General features: G+C 47.4%; 1 protein-coding gene across 1 annotated transcript; it reads left to right on the forward strand.

The window, feature by feature from the left end:
- Positions 1-496: 496 nt before the first annotated feature.
- Positions 497-6,312, forward strand: LOC120933800 (zona pellucida sperm-binding protein 3-like). Its single transcript, XM_040347197.1, has 8 exons — positions 497-999; positions 2,671-2,783; positions 3,905-4,008; positions 4,091-4,268; positions 4,346-4,466; positions 4,543-4,634; positions 5,408-5,547; positions 6,067-6,312. The coding sequence occupies exons 1-8, from the start codon at positions 532-534 to the stop codon at positions 6,294-6,296; spliced, it is 1,446 nt and encodes a 481-aa protein (XP_040203131.1). The 5' UTR covers positions 497-531; the 3' UTR covers positions 6,297-6,312.
- The last annotated feature ends 10,770 nt before the right edge of the window (positions 6,313-17,082 follow it).

Consider the following 17,082-nt stretch of genomic DNA (forward strand, 5'->3'; position numbering starts at 1 on the left):
ATATATATATATATATATATATATATCCATCCCTGTACTGAGTTCCTGGGTCTGTACACCCGCTGTGCCCATTATGAGGGGTTCCCACCATCCCTGTGCTGAGTTCATGGATTTGCACCCCTGCTGTGCCCATTATGAGGGGTTCCCACCATCCCTGTGCTACTGAGCCCTACAATAAGTCTCTCCTGTTGTATGTGAGTGACATTAGTAGTATGGTGTAGTATCAGTAGTATGCGATCCAATCATTGTACATCCTTGTGAGGTTCCTCTCCTCCATGCAGCTTGTGTAGCACACTCCATGTGGACCCGTCTCTCCCATCTGATTCCAGTATGAGGATGAATCTAGTCATCTTCTCCACTGGATCTCCAGGGGGGTGAGGTGACCTCCATTATTGGTTCATCTCCCATCCATCATGTATAGTCCCAGCCATTGGGTGTGGTGATGATTGGCCCCAGCTGGGGGTATCAGTGGTTGGTGGGAGGGGTATAAAGGACAGCTCTCTCTCCCTCATTCCTTGTGTTGTGTCTCTTATGGGGAGGATGGGTTTTCTGGTGAAAGGTGGTTGGGTGCTGCTCCTGGCTGTGGCCTATTGGTCAGGGTTTGGCTGTGATGGAGTCTTGGTGAGACATGGCCGCCAGTCAGATTGGTGGAGGAGCAACCAGCGGGCTTTACCTGGCCAGGGCTCTGCTATATTGGGCTTGAGAGACAGGAATGCTAATCGCCCTGTTGTGGGGGTTGGGGCCTCTAGGGGTTCACTTGCTGGACGTGTTGTTGGGGTTCCCCGAGATCTGCCGCAGCCTGGGAGCTCCCCTATCAGCATCCAGTGTGGAGAGGACAACATGGTGGTCACCGTCCAGAGGGATTTCTATGGGATTGGGAAGCTGGTCCAACCTTCTGACCTGAGCCTGGGGCCCCGTGGCTGCGAACCCGACCCCCAGAGTACAGACACCACTGTTACCTTCCAGATCAACCTCCAGGACTGCGGCAACACAGTGCAGGTAATCTTCACATATTCCCCTGTAACCATGTATTTTAGTCAATGGGTCCCCCCCCCCCCCCCCCACACTTTCCAGTAGTCTGTATAGAAGAATCTTATTTGCTGGTTTCACTCACCTGGAACCACCTAGTTCCTAATGACCCTGTAGCTGATGTTCCTTTGTGATGTCGTCCCCCCATGCATTCCATTGTTCTGGGGGCTTGTCTCCAACAATATTTCAACACTATATTGCTGCAGCCTGTCCACTCTTGATTCCAACTTTAAAGCCCCACCAGCTCCAGTTTGGGAAGGTGAAGGTAGTACTGAAGACCAAATCCTTTTGAATAGGGTACTGGAGCGTTAGAACCTCTGTTGGGTGTTTTGTCCCATTGAGGGGTTTCCCGTTACTTTCTGTTGCCAAAACAGGAAGTGAGGAAATTCCCCTGGTTGTCGCAGAACAGGTGTCCCCATAGGATACAGACAAATCAAAACCTGATGGGGGTTTTTATCCATGTCACTTTATCTAAAGTTTTTTCCTTCAGGTACTTTAAACCACAATCCTATGGGGGCCCTTTACCTTGTTTGCTTGAATGATGGGGGGGAGAAACTTCCCCTGGTTTTTCCCTTCAATCTGTCTACACCATAGACAGGAGTCGATCATGCTTGTGAGGTAAGTCTGCATATCTGAGATGGCTGCTTGGAGTGACAGGACCAGGGCCGATCCTGGGCGGGTGCGCAGGGTACAGTTCACCCTGGCGCCACAGAGGTGTAATTTACACAGTAAGCCGTGCATTTTTATAGCACTGATCGCTGTAAAAAAATTGACTGGTCGCAAAATGGCGTCAAGTGTCCGATTAGTCTGCTGTAATGTCAAAGTTGTGATAAAAATCGCAGATCGCGCCATTACTAGTAAAAACAAATTATAATAAAAATGCCATAAATACATCCCCCTATTTTGTAGATGCTATAACTTTTGCGCAAATCAATATACTTATTGCGATATTTCATTGAAAATGCATATCGGCCTAAACTAAAATTATTTTATTTTTTTGGGGAATAATTTTTACTATATTTTTTTTTTTCAAAATTGTCGCTTTTTTTGTTTATAGTGCAAAAAATAAAAACCAGAGGTGATCAAATACCACCAAAAGAAAGTTCTATTTTGTGGGAGGGGAAAAAGGACGTCAATTTTGTTTGGGTGCAAAATCACACGACCGCGCAATTGTCAGTTAAAGCGACGCAGTGGCGAATCACAAAAAGTGCTCTCGTCAAGAAAATGCAGGGGGTCAGGGTAAATTCTTCCGGGACTGAAGTGGTTAAAAAAAAAAATCACTGGTTTAGGGCTGGTCTTGTGGGATGGGAAGTAGAAGCAGCCTCCCAAACGTGCAAAGAGAAGCGGCTCCTCTGAGGGAAGATTCGGTATGGACAGCACCCAAAAGGGACATCCGAAGGCGTTGGGTCTCAGATATGTCTATGCTGGGCCTGGGATAGTCACCGCCACTTGTTGGGTGATGGCCCACCATGAAGTACTCACATTCTTCCTCGTGTGAGGGTTTTTTTTTTTTTTTTTTTAATTCTTTGTAACTTCAAAAAACATTTGAACAATGGTGGGCTTGGGTCTTGGTCTCAGAAATGGGCCAAACTATGTTGGCTTCCCATGCTGGTCTGTATCATTCGTCTCTTCTTTACACAGATGATGCAAGACTGGCTAATCTACACCACCAACCTGACCTACAGCCCAACCTCCTCCATTCCAATCATCAGAACCAACTCAGCTGTGGTCCCCATAATGTGTTTCTACTATCGGTGAGTCGACACTACTGGATGAGCTTACACTAGGGCGCCATGCAGGTCCCAGCTGGTGTTCAGCATCTTGGTGATGTCTAAGTTTGAACAGAGTGGGGGAAGGTTAAACCACTTGAGTTTTTCTGCCATCTGTTCCTGCCAAGAGATTTCCATGTACAGTGGAACCTAGAATTACGAGCATATCAGTTTCCCCATTGAAGTCAATGGAAACTAAAATAATTAGTTTCGCATTGACTTCAATGGCATGCAATACCGCATGTGGCTAGATCCGGGGGGTGCTGGAGAGCCTCGGTCGAAAGGCCCAAGGACACCTCAGCTGACCTCGGAAAGACTTGATTCCCAAGGTCAGCAGAGCTGTTCTCTGGACTTTCCATGCATTTCTGAACGGCGGCAATGCTCGGCTCCTCATAGGACATACAAATGAATTTTATTGTGTTCAAATGTGTGTACAACACGAGCCATACAATGTCATGGTATACAGAGAACCCTCAATGCTATTTGGAATGTGGGTACCTATATAACGTAGCTTCTTCTGAGCAACAATCAAATTTCATATTTCTTTTCCCGGTTGGGGTCTGTTGGCAATCCATTTTGACATTATGGGTTCAAGTATTTGGTTTTGGCTACTCTTGATATCTGTAGGCGCAACCTAACCCTTCTACTGCAATAACGACCAATTGAATCTTACTAAGTGATCATGGGAGGATCTGCATTGACCATGGTGGCTAACTTTAAGCTTCTTCAGAGAACTTCATGATCAAGATGGTGGGGCTCCCTTTATTGCCCCTGAAAGCTTTACAATATTCCTTTTTTGGCAATGTTGGGGTGATCATGAAGATGTATTGGCCTTAAGATAATCTGGGGACAAATATGTTGGCTGGTGAGTTGGCGGTTCACGCTCCAGGGATCATGTCCCGATTTATGGCTTCACTATCTGGCTCTATCCTGTTACTGTCCTTTAACAGGAATGGAATCAACCATCTTTTAGTAACTTGCTGGCTAGTGCGATTGTAACCAGGATTTGACCCTGTACTCCAAGTCGGTGATCAGGAAATGAGTAATATAAATTTGACATTAATGACTTGTTAACTCATTCCTGACCTTGATCCTGTTCTCTGTAGGCACGGTAATGTGAGCAGCCAGGCCATTAAGCCAACGTGGGTTCCATTCAGCACCACTGTGTCTTCAGAAGAAAGGTTGTCCTTCTCTTTGGTCCTGATGACTGGTGAGGAAGATGGGCAATCGGGGGGGGGGGGGGGGGTTATTGTTGGGCCTTTACTAATCCCCCTTTCTCCTTATGTATACAGAGGACTGGAGTGGTCCCAGAAGTTCTCCCATCTATCAGTTGGGGGATATTCTCTACATAGAGGCCTCTGTGGATACTCACAACCAAATGGATATGATCCTGTATGTGGACCGCTGTGTGGCCACCATATCTCCTGATGCCACCTCTTCTCCAAGTTATGACCTCATTACAGACAATGGGTATGGTTTTCAGTGGTGGGTGGGGGAGGGGGTTGGGTTGCCATTTGACCCAAAATGTAAGTGACCATCTTCTGCAGGTGTCTGGTGGATGGAACACAAGCTGACGCCTCCTCGGCCTTCATCGCTCCAAGGGTCCAGACTAACACTCTACAGTTCACGGTGGATGCCTTCCGGTTCCTAGGAAATGATGTCTCTCTGGTGAGGACTGTTAGAATTGGTTGCACAGATTGGTGCCTTCTAGGAATGTTTAACCTACTAAAACCTTCTATTCCAGATCTACTTGACCTGTTACCTGAGAGCTGCTGCTGCCACCCAGGTCCCAGATCCCATCAACAAGGCCTGTTCCTATAGTAAAGCCACAAACAGGTGAGACTATAAAAATGGCCGTTGGGTGTCTGTGGGTTGCTGCTCTTCCCATAGCATTTGTCTGTAATCACTTCTGCATGGAATCTAGTAACCAGTGACTGGGACAAACTTTATGGACACAACATGGCGGATTCCTAAAACAATGGTGTAATGGTACACGGGTATTCCTCTGTAGGCCCCTTCCCATACACGTTGATAACTTGGCTTGCCAGATAAGTAGCCTCATGGGCTTGAAAGTTGGTCTACAAGATCTTGTATGCCAACATAATCAGAATCATGGTACTCTGACTCCCTTTGTGGTCAGCTGTAATTTCCCTCCAAGGGGATAAACGTGTCACAAAGTAGTACTATAGGCAAAGCTTTTTCAATAAACCAGTAAAGTAGTGTTTTAATCCTGTCAGGATTTTTTCACCATCTGCCCCATTGCATATTTCCCTTAATTCCTGTCCCATAGCCAAACAGGTAGTAGGGAAATTCTTCTGGGACCCCCCAGGTTACCCAACGTAGTATCCCCATTGGAAGACTTCTATTTATTTTGGGGACTGGTCAAAAATGTGTCTTTTTCTTTCAAATATATTGGGTAAACTGGATAAATCTAAGGGGACACGGCAACAAAAACTGTTCTAATCTGTCTCTACTGCATCTGGAGGGATGAGCCCCAAGTCCTCTCAAGGTAAATGTCAAGCTAGCCATACAGTGTTTTCTTTTTACTGAGCTTCCAGTGCATCTTCTAAAGACAGGTTGTCATACTGACATTGGTTTGTCTTCTCCAGCTGGTCTGCAGTTGAGGGCCCCAGCAGTGTCTGCCAGTGTTGTGGGACACCAGGAACCTGCAGCAACCCTACTGGTCTTACAGGAGGAAGGAGCCGATTTGGAAGACCGAGAGCCTTTGGGAAGAGGGAAGCCTTGGATGGTGAGTCTTAAACCATGCATCTGCTGCATACAACAATGGTGTGGCCGCATCTGCTCCTTTCAACGGAAGATGTCCTGAGAATGGATTTCCTCCTGTTGCATTACAACAGGAGGGTTGGGGGTCCTGACTGGTTTGGGGTATTTTGCCTGGATTCTTATACCCCCCCCCTTCACCCAAACAATAGACCAGGTGGCAATGAAAGGGGGATGTGAGGGGTGGTATGGATAGAACTTGGATGGCCTTTATATTGCTACTTCTATCCCCCATAGAGACCCCCCCCCCACACTTTTTTCAGAGCTACAACAGGAAGATGGATCTCCTAGCAATGCAAATTTTAAGGGTTCAACCCATCCTTTGCATTGTCAAATTGGTTGATATGAAAAGTTGCTTCATGAGGGTCTACAGTGGACACCACCTCTGTACACTTGAGTAGAGCTGAGTTATCACCTGAAAGCCCTTTTGGTTTCATTGTATAGAGATGTGTATTTGCCTCCTGACCCTCCAATGTTTCTCCTGCAGACTCTATCATGGAAGAGGGACAGTCAGTGACAACCTTGGGACCTCTGCTTGTGATTGGGCCAAAACAAAGCGACCTTGCGGCTGCCGTGATGAAGGAAGAGGCCGCCCCCGCAGAGCTCTGGTGGTTGGTGACTGTTGGGTGTGTCAGTCTTCTTGTAGTCACTGTGTGTACCGTGTTCATTGTCAAGTCTCCGAAAAAGCCGCAATATGTACTGTCTGTAGAAAAATAAAAAACCTATCCTTTAATCTGGTCTTTTGCTTTAATTATAGATGGTAATACCGTAGTGTTTTCCAGGGGCTCTAAATATCTATGGGTCTCATGCGACAGCCTTCTGCCCCCCACCTTGTCTCAGCCCTGGTCTCATGTTTTTATGAAGGTCGGTGTTTCTCCAATAAACTTCTCAATTGGGGCAGTAGGGTCACAAGGGCTGCAGATCTACTACAGAATAGAGATCATGACTTTCTGCCCCTTAATGCATCATTGGGTCCTCGCTTTGGCTTCCTACATCCCTCTTTAAAAATTATTTTTCCCACATTTGATCTCTTTTCACCAGATCTGTTATAGAAGATCAGAGGAGAAGTTCAAACCTGAAAAAGGGATGGACAGCGAAGAAAAAACAAAACCATACAACGGTGTGCAAGCAATCAGCCAAACTATTGTAGCCAGGTGCTTGGCTAGGAGCGGGTTGGATTGTAATTACATTTTACAGTCTTTTAGATAAGCGGAGGCTCTATGGTGGGTTTTTCCATCTTGTCCTAAAAAAGGGGATAGCGTTTTTTATTTTTTGTAAGCTAGCATCAGCTCGAATTGCGCTTGGGTATTCAATCTGTTTATGACCGTGGTTATATTGGGTGCTTCTGGAGTTATATAGTTTAGCAACAGTTAGTCTCGAGGCCATCAAGATATGGATCACAATAGTTCTATAAATGGTAGGATATTTCTCAAGATCAATGCCTAGTAATGCTGAGGCAGGTGTAAGCGCAAGAAGGTTACCTGTGACGTCTGCTATGAAGGATGATATTGAGTTCCAAAAGCTTCTCAAGGATTTGCAACTCCATAGAGCAGTGGTTCTCAACCCTCTAGGGCCGTGACTCCTTGATAACATTTCCCAAGTTGTGTGGACCCCTAAAAGTAAAATTATTTTTGTAGGTTGTCGGCACCCAAGGCAAGTAATTTGCGCCCCTAACCCACAGATATTATTGCTCCCTGAGTCACTTCCACAGTATTAAAACCCCTTGGGGTACATTTTAGGATGTGACTTTTTTTTTTTTTTTCCCTTTTATCTCTCTATCCTATTTTTTTTTTTTTTGTGTGTTCTCTCTCGAGCCGTCTTGTTCTCTCTCGAGCCGTCTTGTTCTCTCTCGAGCCGTCTTGTTCTCTCTCGAGCCGTCTTGTTCTCTCTCGAGCCGTCTTGTTCTCTCTCGAGCCGTCTTGTTCTCTCTCGAGCCGTCTTGTTCTCTCTCGAGCCGTCTTGTTCTCTCTCGAGCCGTCTTGTTCTCTCTCGAGCCGTCTTGTTCTCTCTCGAGCCGTCTTGTTCTCTCTCGAGCCGTCTTGTTCTCTCTCGAGCCGTCTTGTTCTCTCTCGAGCCGTCTTGTTCTCTCTCGAGCCGTCTTGTTCTCTCTCGAGCCGTCTTGTTCTCTCTCGAGCCGTCTTGTTCTCTCTCGAGCCGTCTTGTTCTCTCTCGAGCCGTCTTGTTCTCTCTCGAGCCGTCTTGTTCTCTCTCGAGCCGTCTTGTTCTCTCTCGAGCCGTCTTGTTCTCTCTCGAGCCGTCTTGTTCTCTCTCGAGCCGTCTTGTTCTCTCTCGAGCCGTCTTGTTCTCTCTCGAGCCGTCTTGTTCTCTCTCGAGCCGTCTTGTTCTCTCTCGAGCCGTCTTGTTCTCTCTCGAGCCGTCTTGTTCTCTCTCGAGCCGTCTTGTTCTCTCTCGAGCCGTCTTGTTCTCTCTCGAGCCGTCTTGTTCTCTCTCGAGCCGTCTTGTTCTCTCTCGAGCCGTCTTGTTCTCTCTCGAGCCGTCTTGTTCTCTCTCGAGCCGTCTTGTTCTCTCTCGAGCCGTCTTGTTCTCTCTCGAGCCGTCTTGTTCTCTCTCGAGCCGTCTTGTTCTCTCTCGAGCCGTCTTGTTCTCTCTCGAGCCGTCTTGTTCTCTCTCGAGCCGTCTTGTTCTCTCTCGAGCCGTCTTGTTCTCTCTCGAGCCGTCTTGTTCTCTCTCGAGCCGTCTTGTTCTCTCTCGAGCCGTCTTGTTCTCTCTCGAGCCGTCTTGTTCTCTCTCGAGCCGTCTTGTTCTCTCTCGAGCCGTCTTGTTCTCTCTCGAGCCGTCTTGTTCTCTCTCGAGCCGTCTTGTTCTCTCTCGAGCCGTCTTGTTCTCTCTCGAGCCGTCTTGTTCTCTCTCGAGCCGTCTTGTTCTCTCTCGAGCCGTCTTGTTCTCTCTCGAGCCGTCTTGTTCTCTCTCGAGCCGTCTTGTTCTCTCTCGAGCCGTCTTGTTCTCTCTCGAGCCGTCTTGTTCTCTCTCGAGCCGTCTTCTTCTTTTTTTTTTTTACTCTTTGGGGGGGGTAGGTGGAATGGGATGAGTGGCAGTGCTGGGGGGGAGTTCTCATCAGCCAACTTTGGTGCTCTTGATCAAGGTCATCTGCTGATCTGAGAACTGTAGTGGGGACTTTTAATGGCAACTATAATCACAGGTAGTGTTACTCACTGTGTGGTGTCTCGTAGCAGTGATACATATGCCGAAATAAGGAGATGGGGTCACCTCAGCCCCTCCCACTTTATTTTTCTCACCAGTTAGCTGACCTCTAGTCTCTGCCCCCCAGCCATGCCGTGAACTGAATGGGTAGCTGCCATGAGGCTGAGTGGGCGGCCATGTGCTCTAGGAACAGCCCAGCTGGACAGCCACAGACTCCAGGGACAGCCCTGCTGGGCAGCTGCGAAAAGGCTGGTGGTGCGGGCTTCAGCAAAAGCCCAGGATTGGGGGGACCCCTGGCAAATTGTCATTTGACCCCCAGGTTGAGAACCACTGCCATAGAGTGTAGGAGATTCCCAGTTTGCTCTGTGCACCTCCAACAAATGTCGGACATTGTAGGGTAAATTTTAGATGGCCTGTAGGGGGTTAAATACCATCTATTAGTTAGTTTTTTGGGCATTGTCCCAGTGTTCGATGCATTTTCAATTGTTTGGAATGATATTTTTTTCCAGGAAAAGGATACGTTTAAATCTTTCTCCCACTTTATCATATGAGGTTGTTTTTTTTTTTTCAGCTGGTTGGGATGAAAGTATGTCATAGAACAGGGATATGCAATTAGCGGACCTCCAGCTGTTGCAAAACTACAAAAGTCCCATCATGCCTCTGCCTCTGGGTGTCATGCTTGTGGCTGTCTGAGTCTTGCTATGCCTCATGGGACTTGTAGTTCCGCAACAGCTGGAGGTCCGCTAATTGCATATCCCTGTCATAGAAGAATGAAATACACTTTTTATTTTTTATGTAATCCTTATGCAAATTTATAGCACCGTTCACTATATAAATGTGGTCGCAAAATAGTGTCAAAAGTGTCTGCCGCAATATCGCAGGCCTGACAAAAATCGCTGCCATTACTAGTAAAAAATAAAAACGTCATCTTTTGTCTATTTTGTAGGCGCTACGCTCTATATATGTGTGGGGGGGCGGATGGTATAATTTGGGTACAGTGTTGTATGACCGTGCAATTGTCATTCAAGTGCATCAGCGCTGAAAGTTGTTCTGGGCAGGAAGGGGGTTTAAGTGCCCATTCAGAAAGTGGTTAATGGACAGGCTGCCACTGCTAGGAGTGGTGAGAGAAACGCTGGCTGTAGCTGCTTCCTGCAGTGCTGAACTGGTTAACACCAATATCGGCCACAGGAGGGAGCTGAGAGGAGGGATTGAGTATGAAGAGCGTACAGTGACATGGAGGGGAGAGAGTGCCGAAAGAGGATCCATAGTGCGTTTTTTCCCTGTTCGTCTTTCAGGACAGGTACTGTAGAGAGACACAGGCTCCTCCCCTCACAGGAAACACCGCCTTCCAATTAAGAATTTAAGCCTCATCCTCCCTCAGCTCCTCAGTTTATGGTGTTTCCTCCGGAGGGGAGACACCGCTGGGGGCCAAGGGCCAGACAGCTGGGGAAGCTGAGGCCAGTTTTCCTGAGAGGGGGGACCTGTTCTCCCTGGGCTCAGGGCTATTTTTTAAACGCATGGCGTCCGGGTTGACTGGGGAAGTCACTTACCCAGGACATCGCCGTGTAGCGTCCCGCAGACATTCCTGGGGTGGATTCAGCCGCGGAGGCCTATTCACTCAACGCACAGGGGTGGCGCTGCAGGCGGGGTGCACGCTCCCTGTGAAATTTCACAGTCGGCCAGGAGCTGGGCCGGACCGGATGACGAGTGACGTCAGTTCCGGGGGAGGCGGGCACTTCCGCCGGATACGCGTCACTGGTCCCGGACGCTGCAGTGTGAAAAGGCCTGACGCTGGGCTGGTGCGGCCTCTCTCTTCTCAGCCGTAGGGTCGGCGTTTTGGCAGGCAGTCGCGACCACATTCCTCAGCGAGATGTCGGAAGCAGAGGCTTCCCGTGCACCTCCGGATGACGACAGCACCAGCCACTCTAAGGTAAGGAGAACCCTGGGGTGGTGTTCCCTTATCATGTTGTACAGCTTCACTGGTGATTTTTTTGTTTTCTTCTCCTGGTGGTCGGGGAGTTTGTTAGTGTAGTGTGTCTGGAACCCTGGTGGTGGTTGGTCCTAGAACACTCCTGGTGGTTACCTGTGTTATGCGCTGGTCTCTCTTTTAATCTAGCCTCCACTTTTTTCTGTGTTTTTCAGAAATCCACAGAAAAATCAGCCCACAGCAGGAAGAAATGCCCTTCCTGCAGATCTTCACTTAGTGAGAGTTGGAACAAAGCACTTTGCAGGAGATGTATTGAAGGGCTGGTTAAAGAAAGGGAGGCAGAGCAGGCATCTGAATTAGCAGCTTCTATGAAAGAGCTTTCTGGCACCTTTCAATCGTTTAAAGATATTTTTGCTAATTTTCAATTGCCCCAAAGCAGCCCTTCTGTAGCGCAACAGGTAATTCCACCGAATCCTGAGGTTCTTCCCTCTGGGAGTAGAGAGAAACCTGCGGATATCAGAGAGGATGCTGAGGAGGAGCAAGACAGTGCCGCTTCTAGCTCCCAAGAGGAGTCAGATAGTGAGAAGACAGAGGCAGGGTCCTCAAAGGTCTCTCGCTACAAGCTTTCCCTTGAAGAGGTGGAAGAGTTATTGGAAACTATCCACGCTACTTTAGGGATAGTTGAGGAGAAAAAGACACTGTCACTCCATGACCAGATGTACAGTGGTTTGGGAGAACAAAAGAAAAGGGTTTTTCCAGTCCATGAAGTACTGGTCAATGCCATCAAAAAAGAATGGCAGGACCCAGAGAGGAAACCTTTCTTCTCAAACTCTTTGAAGAGGAGGTTTCCTTTTTCTGAAGAGGAGGCTTCAGTATGGAACAAATCCCCCAAACTAGATGCCGCCTTTTCGCAGGTATCCCGACATACGGACTTGGCGTTTGAGGACATGGGGGTCCTTTCAGACCCCATGGACAGGCGGATGGATTCGCTATTAAAAAAGTCCTGGGATGCTTCCCAGGGGAACCTTAAGCCAGCTATGGCAGCAACAGTGGTGGCCCGTAATTTAGAGCATTGGCTCTTACAAATTAAGGCACATATTGAGGCCGGAACGCCAAAAGAGACTATACTTTCCTCTTTTCCAACTTTACTGAGTGGCGTACGGTATGTAGCGGACGCCTCAGCAGAGTCAATCCGCATGTCTGCCAGATCTGCAGCTCTATCTAATTCTGCAAGAAGAGCTCTCTGGCTCAAGACATGGCAGGGGGATAGCGCCTCAAAGGTTAAATTGTGCGGGATCCCCCTTACAGGAGACTTATTATTTGGGCCAGGCTTGGAGGCTGTCTTAGATCGTACAGCCGACAAGAAGAAGGCTTTCCCCTTAAAGAAAAAATTTGGGGGACAGACAAAGAAAAAATTCTGGACCCAAAAGAAGGTGGAAGTCCCCAAACCTGAGGGAAAGAAAAAGTTTTGGGGACCAAAAGGGAAAGGCCGTGCCGGGGCACTTTTTCGTGCTCCTGAACAGCCCCAAAAACCTCAATGACGGAGTCAAGGTGGGAGGAAGGTTGGGGGCCTTTCTCCCACAATGGGAGACGATCACCAGCAACCAATTTGTGCTGGGGATCATAAGGAGAGGGTACAGACTAGAGTTCTCAAGTCCCCCCCCATCCAGACTCTTAGTCACCAATTTGCCCCAATGCAAAGAGAAATCTGTGGCTCTGATCTCCTCTCTTCAGGAGTTGGAGGATCAGGAGGTGGTAGTTCGGGTTCCATCGGAGGAGATAGGAAAGGGCTTCTACTCCCACATATTTGTGGTCCGCAAGCCTTCAGGGAAATTCAGGCTTATACTGAATTTAAAACCTCTAAACACCTCGGTCACGTACAAACGGTTTCGGATGGATTCCATCTATTCCGTGAGGACACTCCTCCTTCCGAACTGCTTCATGGCATCCATAGATTTAAAGGATGCCTACCTACACATCCCAATAGCGGAATGCCATCAGAGATTTCTCAGACTGGCCGTGAGGTCCAGAGAGGGGATGTTTCACCTGCAATTCAAAGCACTCCCCTTCGGGCTCTCCTCTTCCCCCCGCATATTCACCAAAGTGATGGTGGAGGTACTAGCCTTTCTACGTCTCAAGGGCATCCTGGTGATAGCTTACCTGGACGATCTGCTATTCTTTGCAGACTCTCCGACACGGTTGTCCCAGGACCTCCAGGTTGCAAAGGGGATTCTGGAGAACCTAGGTTGGTTACTCAATCTGGAAAAATCCAGCCTGACACCCTCCCAAAGAGTCACTTTTCTGGGATATGTACTGGACTCAACCAGACAGATGACTTTTCTCCCAATAGAAAAAGTTCAGAAGGTGGACAACGTAATATCACTTCTTCAGAGCAGTTGCCAGCTTCCGATAAGGAAAGTCATGTCAGCTCTGGGGTTATTAACATCTTGTCTTCCTGCAGTGCAGTGGGCGGGTCTGCATTTCCGACCTCTACAACTGTTCATACTGAACATTTGGGACCACAAACCGGAATCCTTGGATTCCCTGATATCCATACCGGTTCACATCAAGAGGTCCCTTTGGTGGTGGAGGAAGGGGGCGAACCTTTTACAGGGCCTGGATTGGATCTCCCCGATTTCCAGAACAGTGACAACAGATGCCAGTGGCTCCGGTTGGGGAGCACACCTGGACTCCCTTCTGACACAGGGTCGCTGGGCAAAAGAGGACTCGCAAAAATCTTCGAATTGGAGAGAACTAAAAGCGATAGAGTTAGCCCTCAAAGCCTTTCAGAAGGAGCTGCAGGGACAGCATGTTCGAATCAGGACAGACAACTCCTCGGCAGTAGCTTATGTCAACAAGCAGGGGGGCACCAGGAGCAAGTCCTTATGGGATCTGACAAAATCTATTCTCATATGGGCGGAGGCCAATGTCTTGTCCCTCTCAGCCATACATCTGAAGGGAGAATTAAATCAGGTCGCAGACTTCCTCAGCAGGAAGAAACTGAGGGAGGGCGATTGGGTTCTGAATCAGGAAGTTTTCAGAGCGATCACTCAAAGATGGGGTCTTCCGGAGGTGGATTTATTCGCCTCAAGAGAAAATGCCAAAACTCGGCTCTTTTTTTCCCTAAACAGATGGGATGGAGCTCTGGCGGTGGACGCTCTGGCCCAAACCTGGAAGTTCTCCAGGTGTTATGCTTTCCCCCCTCCGGTTCTAATACCAGCAGTCCTGAGGAAACTGCAGGGGGAGAACACAACACTCATTCTCATCGCACCTCATTGGCCCAGGAGACCATGGTTCTCTATCCTAAAAAATCTATCGATAGAATCTCCTTGGATTCTACCAATTCGGGAGGATCTCCTTTTGCAGGGTCCAATCTGCTGCCCGCAGGTAGAGAGATGGAACCTGGCAGCCTGGCTTCTGAGGAAGAGCTGCTGAGGGGCAAAGGGTTTTCAGAACGCTTGGTTGAAACACTCCTAAGCTGTAGAAAGAAGGAGACGCAAGCCATTTACCAAAAAGTGTGGAAACGGTTTAACATCTGGTGTGCAGAAAGCTCATTCAGTGTCAACAGCTCGGTGGCTGTTTTAGAATTTCTTCAAGCTGGAGCTGATAAAGGGTTGGCAACTAGCACGCTGAAGGGTCAGGTGTCAGCGCTAAGTGTATTTTTTGAAAAACAACTAGCATTTGACCCTTGGGTCTCTAGATTTTTTAAGGCTTTGAGTAGACGGAGACCTGTTAAAACCTCCAACTTCCCAGTTTGGGATCTCTCATTGGTTCTTCAAGCCTTTACAGTAGAACCATTTGAGCCTTTAGACAAATGTAGTTTAAAAGTGATCACTCTCAAAACAGTGTTTTTAGTAGCGATCACTACTGCCAGGAGAGTGAGCGAACTCGAGGCCCTATCTATTAGGGTCCCCTTTTTTCAAGTTTTTCCGGATCGCATCATTTTTAAGACAGATCCGGCTTTTCTACCAAAGGTAGCTTCTAAGTTTCACAGAAGTCAAGAAATAACATTGCCTTCTTTTTGTTCAAATCCTGTGAGGGAACAGGAACACAAGTTTCACAACCTAGATGTTAGGAGGTGTGTCCTACAATACTTGGATTACACAAGTCAGTTCAGGAAAGCTGATTCACTATTTGTTTTGTTTTCTGGGTCCAAGAAAGGGTCTAGGGCTTCTAGACGCACGATAGCCAGGTGGTTAAGGGCAGCCATCGTTCTAGCCTATTCTTCTAGGGGGGTAGAGCCTCCACAGGGTATCAAGGCTCATTCCACCAGGGCAGTAGCAACTTCCCAAGCAGAGTGTGCTGGTGCTTCCCCGGAGCAGATCTGCAAGGCTGCAACATGGTCTAGTTTCTCAACGTTTGTAAAACATTACAGACTGGACCTACTTTCAACCAAAGACCAGGCTTTTGGACGCAAAGTACTGCAAGCAGTTGTCCCACCCTAGGGTAAGGTGCTCGCTTATCCTCTCTACAGTACCTGTCCTGAAAGACGAACAGGGAAAAACGGGGTTACTTACCGGTAACATCCCTTTTCCTGGAGTCTTTCAGGACAGCACTGGTACCCACCCTCTTTTGTTGTAGGGGATATTATGGAAACTCATCAGACGAGGCCGTCAGGTAAGATGTAATTTTATACTTTTATGACGTGTTCTTGTGTCTCCCCAGCTGGCCGGAGGTACTCTGGAAAAAACTGAGGAGCTGAGGGAGGATGAGGCTTAAATTCTTAATTGGAAGGCGGTGTTTCCTGTGAGGGGAGGAGCCTGTGTCTCTCTACAGTACCTGTCCTGAAAGACTCCAGGAAAAGGGATGTTACCGGTAAGTAACCCCGTTTTTTCGTTTTCTGCTTTTTCGGAAATCCGAAAATTCGGAATTTCAAATTTCCGAAAAAGCAGGAAACAAATTTTCCGGAAAAAAACAAATTTTCAGAAATTTTTTAATTCGGACACTTCCCATTTTTAAAATTGTAAATTTCATATTTCCAAACTTAAAAAAAAAATCAAATTCAAAAATTCTACATTCGAAAATTCTGAAATAAATGTCGAATACGAAAATTTTTATTTTTTAGCAGTGCACGTGTCTGAAAAGCAAACGGACCCTAATTTACATACAAGGTACATGGATTTCTTTTTTTTTTTCTTCAAATTGTTATTTTCAACAGATAGGCAGTTCCATGTCAAACCATCAATAATAAAGCAATAGTGTACCAATAGCATAGATACATCACACCAATAGGTAACAAGAAAAAAACAAGTATAACATTACATATTTAACATGGATTTCAATGTGGTTTTGTGGTGAGGGCGGAGTCGGTGCTGCCGTGAGAAATTTCAGTTGTGCAAACAAATTTTGTTCAGCACAGCTGAGAACGACGGAAGGCTTGCAGGTGAAAAGGAGACCAGAGCGCCACCTGCTCTCATAAAATAAAACCAAATTTATTAATTTAGGATGTGTTACATTGATCTGACTGGTGAAGGGGGGGGGGGGGGGGAGTATAAAATGTATGTATTTATTGATCTGGCTAAAATGAGAGGAAGAATCCATGTATACTAGAATGGAGAAGACCTATACGGGAGTGGTATTGGGGATGCACAGACCGGAACAAACATGAGAGGGTTCCTCATAAGGGGTTTTAAAGTGGAGGTTCACCCGAAAAGTTAATTTTTACCCTTAGATTGATGCTCATTTTGTCTAGGGGAATCGGGTGTTTGATTTTTTTTAAATCAAAGCAGTACTTACCGTTTTAGAGAGCGATCTTCTCCGCCGCTTCCGGTATGGTCTTCGGGACTTGGCGTTCCTATTTGATTGACAGTCTTCCGACGGTCGCATACATCGCGTCACGATTTTCCGAATGTAGCCGAACGTCGGTGCCGTATAGAGCCGCACCGACGTTCGGCTTCTTTCGGCTACTCGTGACGCGATGTATGCTACCGTCGGAAGACTGTCAATCAAATAGGAACGCCCAGTCCCGAAGACCATACCGGAAGCGGCGGAGACGATCGATCTCTAAAACGGTAAGTACGGCTTCGATTTTAAAAAAAAACACCCGATTCCCCTTCACAAAATGAGCATCAATCTAAGGTAAAAAGAAAAATTCCGGGTGAACTCCCGCTTTAAGGCAGCATCGTAAACAAATTTTAGATAGAATTGTCAAAGATTCTTGATTTAGAATATTTGGTCAAAATCATGTTGCAGTTAAAATGTGAGCTAAGTGATAACAATGTGATAAAAATGAGAGCTCTGGTTAAAGCGGGAGTCCACACAAAAATGGAACCTGGGCTTTTTCGGAACCCTATCCCCCCCCCCACCGGTGTCACATTTGGGTGCAGATACCTGTATTTGCACCCACTTCTGGGCATAGACCCCCGCAGGGGTTACGCCGCTTCCCCCCCCCCCCCCTGTTAAACACACAGGTCT

Source organism: Rana temporaria, chromosome 3 (assembly GCF_905171775.1).
Source record: "Rana temporaria chromosome 3, aRanTem1.1, whole genome shotgun sequence".
Classification (NCBI taxonomy): Eukaryota; Metazoa; Chordata; class Amphibia; order Anura; family Ranidae; genus Rana; species Rana temporaria.

Coding starts and splice junctions, on each gene's coding strand:
- LOC120933800 (XM_040347197.1), top strand. CDS start 532: ATGGGGAGGATGGGTTTTCTGGTGAAAGGTGGTTGGGTGCTGCTCCTG. Junction 2,784..3,904: donor ATAATGTGTTTCTACTATCG/GTGAGTCGACAC, acceptor TGTTCTCTGTAG/GCACGGTAATGTGAGCAGCC. Junction 4,009..4,090: donor CTCTTTGGTCCTGATGACTG/GTGAGGAAGATG, acceptor TTATGTATACAG/AGGACTGGAGTGGTCCCAGA.